At 39.7% G+C, this 11,287-nt stretch overlaps 1 protein-coding gene across 1 annotated transcript; it reads right to left on the reverse strand.

The window, feature by feature from the left end:
- Positions 1-956: 956 nt before the first annotated feature.
- ABRA (actin binding Rho activating protein) lies at positions 957-7,114 on the reverse strand. The gene is made up of 2 exons (XM_010404865.4): positions 6,330-7,114; positions 957-2,110 (listed from the first exon to the last, which is right to left on the reverse strand). Exons 1-2 carry the CDS (start codon positions 7,079-7,081, stop codon positions 1,633-1,635), a joined length of 1,230 nt encoding a protein of 409 aa, XP_010403167.1. The 5' UTR covers positions 7,082-7,114; the 3' UTR covers positions 957-1,632.
- Positions 7,115-11,287: the final 4,173 nt, after the last annotated feature.

Below are 11,287 nucleotides of genomic sequence, written 5' to 3' on the forward strand. Positions count from 1 at the left end.
ATTATATAAGTATTGCACTAAGATAGAAGTTTTGTAGTTCAGCTTGAGTAGTCTAAGACATCTCAAGAAAACATTAAATGAGCTCCACTGCTTCCATCTTACAATTAATTTTTTCTTCCTTAGAGTCACATAATATAACTATGCCTAAAATACTAATGATTTACATAGAATAGATGTAGTAGTCAGTTCTTGTATCACTAAGTTATAAAACATTTTGTTTATTTGTACACTGGAGCTTCAAACTGGAGTACCTGTACTCAAAAGAGCATTATTTGTTTTATCAGAGAGACAAGATGTTCATAGACCTTTACTTCTGTAAGAAGATATTTGCTCTTTCAGTTTGAAAGAATCTTAAGGGGGAAAAGACCACTTCCTTTTTCATTATTTGCCCAGGCATCTGCTCTGAAACAAACGGTTTTCTTGTGACATACACACATTTTACCAGGAGAGCTATTTTTACTGTAGTAGAGAAATAGTGGTCTCTCTAATCCTGTAAGCAGTGGAGACCTTACAGAGGTCTCAGAGTTGTGAATAATACAATTTTAAGTCCTAGAAATATTAGTTCATTAGCATTTAGTCCTCTTCAGCATCATCTGGACTGAAATACATTGTTTCAGTAGCATTGAAATGGCAAATGCTGTAAAGTTAGGTCAGTATTTCTGTGTAATGCGGAGCAACATTTTACTCAAAGTTATGAGCACTGTTTCTCTCTTTTCTCACAGAGATACATTTCAATGGAAGTTGATGATTTTAGTCAACTTTTTTGCTGTACACAAAAGTACAAGTACCTGGCTAGTTTTTATATGATACATATTATTTTTCCCTGTACTTAAAGGAACAGTATCTGCATAGATAATCAGATGCGACATTGCACAATGTTGCATAGAAGGTGTTTTTTAGGTAGCTGTCTAATCAAAACATTTTTATTCATTACATTCCAACCTCCATAAGTTTATGAAACTATCTAAAAAATTAGTTATATAAATACAATAAATATATAAAACCCCATTTATAAAAAGAAGGATTTTTACAAAATACGTAAGAGAAAGCTGGGTCAACAGTTGCCACAAGATAATACTGCAGTAGTAGTTGCATATCCTGCTTGTAACATGAACCAATGTGGTATCCTTGATTCTGTATTAAAATAAGATCATTTTACTTGTATATAAATAAATTAATTAGGAAATGCATGCACAAGACCGTTTTGCTGATCAAAAACTTGGTCTGAGTCTATATTGTCATTCAGCTTCTGATCTGACATATTTCATATTCCTGATATGCCAGTTTAAATAGGCTGGGAATATCTTAATGTAAGAAGTAGTAGAAATTGGAAGTAATTTGTAGCTATTTATATTGCTATGGGCTTTTATCATCAGCTGCTTATATTCATATAGATTTTTCTCCTTATTTTTCATGTAGTAATTAACTTAATTGTCCTGCAAGCACTTCTGGTACAAAATGAAGTCCGTTTGGATGCTTGGGTTATCATGCATTAGTTATAAATTACGTATTTCAAAAAATACTCTTTTCTATGTGGTGAACAGGGGAATCTTATATTCAATATGTGTAAATGCTAGTGGCAAGGGAGAAGGGGAGAAAAGTTTTCCAAAAGTTGTTCTGGTTATAGCCTACTTATTTTAATAAAGTAATTATGACATTATCATCCCTTCCTTGCCATAACATTTCTCCCTCAAAGTCCACCAGCCCGTGTTTCCTGGCTCTCATCAGAATCCCAACAACCTTATCTGAAATACGAACATATCTGTCGAAGAGTTCCCCAAAAGTGACTTGGATCTTGCCGTCGGGCCGTGACCTAGCCATGGATTCAATGATGAAGCACATGTCCCTGATCTCCCGGTGGATGTGCTCCTCAGCTCTCTTGGCTCTCTCAGCGGTTTTGGTTCCTTCCTTGGGATGGCCATATCCTTCATCTCCTTTGTGCAGGCGCGTGGACATGGCCAGCTCATGGTCAAACTCCTCGCTGAAGGGGTTCAGCTTCTGCGTTATGATGTGCTGGTCGGCCCATTCCTGCCACCTGTCCTTGAGGCTGCGCACGGCGCTGCATTTCCTGCGCGCCTTGCTCCGCGCCTCCTCGCCCAGCCGGCTGGCGCTGAAAGACACAGAGCACACCTGAGCTTTGCAGCTCCTCGTTTCCTGATGCACTTCTGCTGTTTATTGGTCTGCTGTAACTGGGTTACTGTGTTTTTTGAGACGAGCTGGAATCCACCAGGTGGCATGAGTTCACCATTTCTAAATTAGTTCTGTAGGGGCTGTTCGTCCACATTCAGTTTGCACTCAGAGGCAAGTTCCATGATCACAGCTTTATCCTGTCTACACTACCACCTTCCAGCCCCGATCTGAGCCTGTTTTAACAAACTTTTCCCCAGAATGACTTAATTCTGTAAGGGAGCAAAACAGTGTTGCTGATAACCTGCACTTTCTGTACCTTTCCCATTCCTGCCTGCCTGGCCAAGCCTGAAATGTGCCTGAGCTGAGGTTAGAGATGCTGATTGCTGTAAGCGTATGACCTGGCTGAAAACTAGAGGGTAGTGCCTAGAAAAATCTGTCCTCTGTAATAGATGTCAATGATTAAAGCAACAACAAAAAGCTAATCGAGTGCAGTAGCTCTGTCTATGCTTCTGCGTTTGAAGTATGGTTCTGAACAAATACTGAAGTCAAAAATTCACATTCCCATGGGTAGGGTAGAAGCCTTAAAGTGTCAAGGTCAAAGGATAAGGAAAGACCTTCAGAGTTTTTTTTTTTCTTTCTTTCTTTCTGTGTGTGTGTAATAGTTCTGGATGATTGCAGGCAGACGCTCTTTCCTCTCGTGGCCAATCCCACATGTTGTGGGGGAGCTATAGATAGTCTGAGCTAGTCTTTGTGCTGTTCACGTCCTGTCTGTGTGTACGTACAGAACTCAGCTAGGGACTGTGCTGTTCTGTGGCTGTACCAAAGTAATTTGTTTTCTAGTATTTTTACTCCACAAAAGCTGCTCTGAGACCTCTCCAGCAATGTCAGCTGAATATTAACAGTAATGCTGGAGAATCAAGATACGCTTAGAAAAACAGTACACAGGGCTGCAAAGTTGCAGAAAATTCTGTTCCCCTGCTGTTTGGACAGTCCTTTGTTTTCTACTAAGCTGGTTGAAATAGAGAATAGGAGTCATAGAGATGTCCCCAGTTCAGATCTGTGCACCAGAAAAATGCCAGTACTGGGCAGGGCTATGTTAGGGCAAGAATTGCAAACACTTAGTGCCAGGGATAGAAAAAGAACTGGGAGAGCTGCACTACTTTATTACCTGTGGAGCTGCCCTAAGATTGGCTTAGCTGTATTGAGAAACTGTGTTTAAAAAACTCCAAAATACTCTTCCTTATCAACCTGGTGAAAAAACATCAAAAGAATTGAGCATACTGAGTTGCCAAGTAAGTGCACCTTTCTGTGGTGTGACACGGAGCATCCTGAGAGTAGGCAGTGTGTCTGTACCTGTGATTTTGTGTGTGTAAGTGATTTAACAGGTAGGTGTTGGCAGGAAAGCATTAAGATATACCAGTGGGATAAAGCTACACTATTTGGTTTCCCAACAATAAACCAAGTGCTCCTCTATATAAGCTATTGTCATACAGAGAAAGGGAAAGCTGTGATCCTTTGTCCCTTCACCTGAATTGTGCCTTCGTTGCCCAGAGGAGCTGTGGGCACAGGTTATGCAAAGGAATTCGTCTCCTGAAGCTTATGGCTATTCCAAAGGCCTCAGAAACCCTGTGCAGCACAGTCTGAACTCCAGCTGAAGCTCAGATTGCTTCACCAGCTCTTCATGGGGGAAGGTATCAGTTAAGGCAGGGGGGGAAAAAAATCCTAAGTGAATCAAAATTGCCTCAAAGAACTGATGCCAGCAGTTTCAGTGGAGTTGATGAGATATCATCATGGAAGGCTTATCCCTCAGCCACAGCCAGCTGCTCCCCCTTCTCTCCAGGGACTATGACCTCTGAGAAAGTCCCAGAGCTTCAGTTCCCCAGGTTGAGTGGAGAGAAGAGGGGGAGTGACACAGCAGAAGGCTGTGAAATCTTTGTTGTCTGCTTTAATTTAACAGTCTAGAATGTATTCCCTCCTTTTTCTACTGAAACTAATTTGCCTTTCTAGCAGAATATTATTATCACCTTCCTCATCCAAATCATCTTCTTAGTGGTTGAGAAAACCACCGTCTTATCTATCCTTTTGCTTTTATCGTGCCTCGTGGGCTTGAAAAAACCTACTTTTTTAATGCATCTTCTAATTTAACCATTTCTGGTGGCTGGAGTGCCATTTTTGCCATTGTTTAGCTTAATGATAAGTTAACAATGTGAGTTGTGTACACATAGAAGCATTTTTTCATGTTTCTACCGCACCTACACAAAGGATTGTGCATCCAAAGTGAAGTTTTGAACTTTCATCCACTGTAAGAAGTGCTTTACATGTAACAATCAACTAAGTTAACCTGTTAACCAGAACAATCATCCTAAATGTGTTCTAGTTGCTAGATGCATTCTGACCTTCTAGGCAAATAATGTCCAGGTTGCATATTCACACTGATTCTGTCTGTAGGGGAAAGGTATGAATTCCTTTTAATGTTTGGAGTTTCATCTCCCTTTGCTGCATGGCTTTTGCTCCTAAGCTGGAACAAAATAGTGTCTCTTATGCCAGTAGGAGTTAACAGGCCTTCTACCAAGGAAACAACCTTATTCCAGTAGGTGGTGCAGCTGGAAATAATGAAGGTGCTGATGTGAGGAAAACAAAATACTTGCACTGATGCTTTTTTCCTGGAACATAGAGAGGAAAATGGGAGATACTCTTTAATAACTGTGTACTTATGAAGTTTTTGAAGAAGATTAAACCACATTGAGAGGTTCGTAAAGGTAGCAGGCTGAAATATGATATTCTGAGGCTGTAAAATAATTTTAAAAAAGGAATAGTTAAATCCAGTCCTGATAGCAGCACTGTAAGTGCAGAAAATTATTTTTGTGTCCGATTTCAGTGGAAGAGAGAGCTCTAAGTAACACAGAGGGTGTTATTTCAATCATTTGGACCACAGTAAATATGGCTTATCAATCTTTTTTCTAGGTAGACATACAAAGGAAATGAAAGTTTAACAGAAGCTAGAAAGTTGGTCTTTTTCTACTGTAATATTTGAAACTGAGCAAATTGTTTTAATTGAAGTTGTTTACAGAAAAGTGCTGCAAATGTATCCTTTTTCCACTGTATATTTGGGATCTTTGGTTTGAGGTCCTAACTTCTGTGAAAGGACGGTGCACACAGGCCTTACCAAAAGCAGGTACCACAAACTTTCAAGCCCTACGTTACTGGAGAGCTTTTTTCACTTGGGCTGTTAACCATTTTCTTCTTACAGGAGCTGACTGCTCAGCTGTAGAGCAAAGCATCATTCTAATCCCATCTGAATAGCTAAAATAGCTCTGGGGGTGTGTGTTCAGCTAGCTGTGCTAAAAGGTGCTGTATGTTGAAATCCATAACTGTGTTAGTCACGGTCTAATGGTCATGGTAGTGCTCATCAGTAGTGAGGTGTAAAACCAAAACAGGGGCCATGATACAGCCTGCCTGTCTGTCTGCAGAAAGATCACAAAGTCTGTTTTGGCATTTTCATCAGTTTTTCATCATTGGTGCTGATCCAGTTTTTCATTTCTGGAAAGGCAATTAAAATATGGTATGAACTTGGGGTCCAAGATACTGTGAAGGTTTCCTTTCTTTGAATTGGTGAATTCCAAATTCGTGGAAAGCTTCCAAAGAGAAGCAGTGAACCCAACTTTTGGTAAGAAGTACTTGGAAATAATTCCTGGAACATTAATTTGGGACACCCTCTGCAAATTGCTCCTGAGAATATTTACAATTTATACTAAGCAAAATAATGAATAAGTATTTGGAAATATTACTCGTCAAATATATTGATTTAGACAACGTTTGATGAAATAAATGAATAGCTGAGGGCTCTAGATGAGATAAAATTTGTGATTCTGAAATATGGACTGAAGTATTAAGAAGTAAGTAGTTATTTTGATGAACCAGTGTGAAAATTAAATATAATTAATATCTCCCAAATAGAACTTCCTGACTTTGTGTATTAGGTACATAGCACATCAAATCCTGGGCTGCAGTCTGATGTTGTTGACTAACTTAAATACAAAGTGATATGTGAAAGGTCTCCTGAATTTGGATTAATTTCTTCTGAGTCAAGAATAATAGTTTATCGTTGACCACTTCCTGCCATTTCCCCACCCATCTTCCTCATGGAAAGCTGTATCCCTCTGCCATTTGTGTTGATGTAATGAAGATTCTTTACTTACAGAGATGGTACAGGCCGTTTAATCCTCACAGCCGTCACTTCCCGGTCACTGTCTTCCTGCTCGAGCTTGTCCTCTGCTTCCCCATAGCCACTGTCCTGGGCATCCAGGCTGTCATCACGGCACTTAAGGAGCAGCTCTTCCTTGGCCCCATCTTTGTCCTCTTCTTCCATCTTCTCCCAGCCCTTGGTCAGCTCTGATACCACGTTTGAACACTTTCTCCTTATGGTTGAAGGTAATTTGCTGCTAAGAATTTTGTCAATAGCACTTGATTCTTCTTTGAGTTTGGTCATCTCGGAGCTGCTGTTGTTGTTCTCATATCTTTCACTGAGGAGGCTGACATCACCCCCTCGTTCATAGGCTTTGCTGACAACTGTTTTGGTCACCTCTTTGCTTTTAATGCTGAACATTTTGAGGGCTTCATCTGATTCCCTTGATTTTTTTTCAGCATCTCTTATTGTCACCCATTTCTTTGCTAAGGATTTTTCATCATCTTTTTCTTGGTCCCTCTTGACAGATGGAATTTGCCATTTTTGAAAGGAACTTTCTTGTACAGGCTGAACTGATGAGCTTTCTGCAGTGGGGATCCATCCAGAGGGCTCTTGCTCTTGCTTTATGTGGTGGTCAGATGCCCACTGCTGCCAGCCTCGTGCCAAGCTGAAGACCTGGCTGGCCATTCGGATCTTGTGGACAGCCCTTTTCACAGGAGCAGTGCTCGGCTTTTCTTCAGGAGCCATGTTGCTGTCTGCTGCCATCCTGGCTTCTCCCCTTCTTATGCTCAGCACCTTCTGAATGGACTTCCTGAAGTGAATAATGCCCTCTGAAGAGGGCCACACAGATTTAAATAGAAGCAGGAGCAGTTGATGCCTGTGGAAAATATGTGAAATGCTTCTCTCAGAGATATAGTATCCTCACTGTTGCAGAGGTCTTTTTTTAAAACGTGGGGTTACATTTCATCACAGCAGATGAATGATGCATGACGTAAACAGCGTGACACAGACCTGCTCTGGAAATAGCAGGAAAGTAACAGGTCCTTTAGTCCCCCGCCCCAGGACTGCTGAATTCCCAGTTTGTTGACAAGGGTCTTGTTCTTTTGCAAATGCTGCACTTGGGTTAGAGATCCTGATCGCAGGGACTGAAAATGCTAAATGTGAAGTGTTGTCAGTTGCTAACAACTTCGGCCACAGTGGACATGCCTTATCGTCACAAGAAAATAGTGGTCCTTGTCATGGAGTGTGAAGCCAGAAGCAAGTTATAATTGAGAAATTTTAGAGGTATTTCCTAAAAAGGTACTAGGTGACTTTTTCTTATTGCTTGTGTGTCTGAGGAAATCGAGGTTTGTTAATTTTTTAAAAGGTATTTATGTGTTCTCTTCCCATTCATTATCTATTAATGTCTCTCTCTTTAGAACATACCTTCAGGGGGGCCTGGGAACACTATCATGTTTAGTGTCAGCACTAAGGAGGAGGGAATCACTATGTCTGGTGATCAGTATAGTGAGTCTGACTTGATCAGATGGATGAATAATCTCCAAGTTTTAGGGCTTTGAAAAATAAAATGATAACCTATTTAATTTCTCACTGCTTTTCAAGAGAGTTATATACAGCATAATTATGTTTACTGTGTACAGTATAGAAAAAATCAGTTTTTCCGGGAAACCTTGTGATTTCTTCATTCCAGAGGGCTTCCTAAAGTATATTCATATTTGAATTTGTAAAATTGTTTAATGAATTGATACATCCATTGTTGAATGGTAATAAACAGACATTTTTCTGAGATGTAGTCCTATGATATCTTATTTCTTAGTATAATGTTTCCTAAATAGGAACGGAAAATGTCATTGCTTTTTTGATCCATCATACCTTGCAGATTACAGGATGACCTGTGGCACTTGCCATGTGGTGCTCTGAGGCACACTGAACTTCAAGGAATTCTGTTGGCTTTGTTGGTGTTACATCAGAGATAAATATGGACTCTTGTATTCTGCCTTTTTTTTAATCTTCTGTCTGTTAAAGGCTGGGCTGTTTTAAGAAGGTCAGATCATATTTAGCCCTTGATTAACACAGTAAGACTACATCATACCTTTGACTTCCATGTAGAATTCCTCATTAATCTGTGGAGTAATTTCCTCTTCAAAACCGATGACATAATGTAAGCTAGTGTTGCTATTAGGTATTTACTCATGCTTTTATTTTAGAAAGAAATGTATCACCTCTGTGTACTGTACAGTCTCAGCTATTGCCCATTGCATCATAGCTGTGAGATGACATTGTGAGATGTACCCATACAATTGATTAAGGAGCGTGTGTTACCAAACATTTATTTTGGAGTCATTTTAAGTCTGATCAGGAATGGGACCTCCTTGTGCTTAAAATTAACATGTCTATGCATGCATGCACACAACATGTTCATACATAGGTATGTTCCCTAAAATACAAGGAAGAGGCAAGTGAAAGAAAATAATGCACATGCAGAATAGGAGTATTACACCAGTTCATGATGTCATTCTGAGTGGTCTCTGGAATGTAAGAGTGGCTGAGGCTTTAAGAATGAGCTGAAAGCTAAATACATAAGGGGTAGGGCCAAGGAAGGACTGCAGTGAAACAAGTGACTGTGGAAGGACAATCCTGGGAGTGTAAGGCAGGGTCAGCTCCACCTCCATGTGTCCTGGATCCTGTTTTACCTGCTCTTAAAGACTAGCAGCAGTAGGTACTCCCCACTGTCTAGGCAATCTATTCCCCTGGTTAACTGGCTGTATTTTGCAATCAAAGACCTCTGCTCAGTTTGTTACTGCCAATACCCTTGAAGTTCTCAAACCCTTTTTCTCTCATACAATATTTGCAAGTAGTGGTACTGAAATTTGTGGCACTGAAAAATAATTACATTCCTGAGGAATGTTTAGAAATTACAGTACATTTCAAATATGTTGTTAATAAAGAGACTCCTGGTTTTTTTCTAACAGACTTGACCTTGGCATACTGGTCATAATCCCACAGAATTAATGCTTACATAGTTTAGATAAATGACAATGAAAGGTTACAGACTAATGAAAAACACTAAGATTACAGATCTAAACTACTATTAAATCCATATTGCACAACAATATGTTAAACAAGTGTTTGGTTAAAATTGGTCACTATATTAAGCTGAAGTGTTATCACAGATTTGTCCAAAGTGTCAGTGAAACTTTGATATAATTATCCGGAGGATAGCTGTCTTTATGATGCTTAATTTTAGTGTGTACAATGATGCTGTCTTGAATGTGTTGAATGATGTCTCATTCTATATGGTAATGGTAATGCTGACAGCAAGAAGTTAATTATAAATTAGGTTTGAATCACCCAGTGATATTCATACTTTGGGGGTTGTTTACTTTGCAGATGTTTTATTACTATAAGACTAGAATTTATTACTTCATGATTTTAAATTTTTATTCTTAATGAAATAACTAGCCAAGGTTACATTTCTGCATGTAATCTCCCTACTGTGACTTCTACAAGCCAATATCCAGCCCTAAAGGCACAGGTATGTTTTAGGCAGGCTGGACCTGAACCACATTTTCTATGTGTCTTCCATACATCACAAGGTCAAAAAATGTACTCCAAATGCACAGCAAGGCTTGGTGAGGGTGGCTGTCACAGGCTTTCACAAGTGCAGAAACTATCGTTGAGGCCAGAGTCGAGGGACCGTTTCTTGAAGGAGAAAGTATTTACTTTGATGAGCAAGCTTGACACATGCTGAGGTTGTAAACTCCCTTGTCCTTCAGCCTGGCTGCCTATACTTCTGGGATTTAATCTCTTTGACACCTTTAGACAAGTCTGCACATGTCCCTAAAACTTTGTTGCTGCTTGTGGATTGCTGCATTTCACATAATACCTCTGACTTCCTGAATCCAAAGTTGTGAAGGACCAGCTGAGGGGTTGCCAATGTCAGAGGTAAAAGTTGGGATGTTTTTCCTGTGTGGTGGTTTGGTTTTGTTTTCCCTCTGGATGGATTTTTCTCTGTGTAGTTATAAACTATTTAAAAATCCTTTAATTTTCTCTTTGCTGTAAACATTAACAGTCTCTGGGAGACCAGTTTGCCATCAAATTTTTTTGGTTTCATGTAAGGATGATTAATTTTAAAAGTAGGACTGTATCCTTCATACATATCTTTACCTTGTCAGATTTTGACATAAGTTATTCAATGGTTTTGATGCCAAGGAATTTAATTTTGAACCAATTGTAAGTGTATGAAAGATGCTGTCTTCCTCCCCAGAGGTAGTGGTGAATAACAAGAACAAGATGTGTTTCTTAAGTATAACCAGCTGCCATTATCAGGAATCTCAGAAATTGTTTTCACCGTGACACAGTTACAGTACATTGTGTCATAATGCCATACGTTGCCAGTTATCGCAGGAAACCTGGGAAAAGAGTTAGAGTTTGGGATTTCCTTATTTTTAGAGTTCACATCAAACATATTCCTTCTAACAACAGCAGTGAGCAACTGTGTCTCATTCAGTGTGCAGTTTCATGGACAATCCAGGTGTCTGAGCTCCAAGAAATGGATGCTCCTGAGCCTGTGGACTGGGTCATGTCCAGCCATTAACTGAAAGTAGTTACTGCATTTATTGGTGCAGTTTTTTATATTTGCATCCTATATCTGGCCATAGCCTTTTTTGTTTAACTGAAATTGTGTTCTACTGAGAAATTATCCCTGTGTAATTAACATGGAAATTTGAGTCTGCATTTGATTATGTGTCATCAGGATTTAACTATATGAGAGATCAGGGCTTATCCGTGACCTATCATGACAGCACTGCTTTGTGAAGAAAATAAATCCAACAAACTGTCAAGAAAGCCCTGGTCAGAACCAAGGCTGAAAGACTCTTAGTTGTGAAAGGATAATGGAGGAGAGGGAAGAACTGCTATCCAGTAACAGCAGCTGCAGTGAGTGAGTTGTGGAGCGCAGCCCCAGAGCTC

Source organism: Corvus cornix, chromosome 2 (genome assembly GCF_000738735.6).
Source record: "Corvus cornix cornix isolate S_Up_H32 chromosome 2, ASM73873v5, whole genome shotgun sequence".
In the NCBI taxonomy this organism is placed as follows: domain Eukaryota; kingdom Metazoa; phylum Chordata; class Aves; order Passeriformes; family Corvidae; genus Corvus; species Corvus cornix.

Bases quoted from the DNA above. Each gene is read 5' to 3' on its own strand.
- ABRA (XM_010404865.4), bottom strand. From the start codon at position 7,081: ATGGCAGCAGACAGCAACATGGCTCCTGAAGAAAAGCCGAGCACTGCT. The intron at 2,111-6,329 runs GTAAGTAAAGAA...TGTGTCTTTCAG, and splicing joins AAACGGCCTGTACCATCTCT to CGCCAGCCGGCTGGGCGAGG.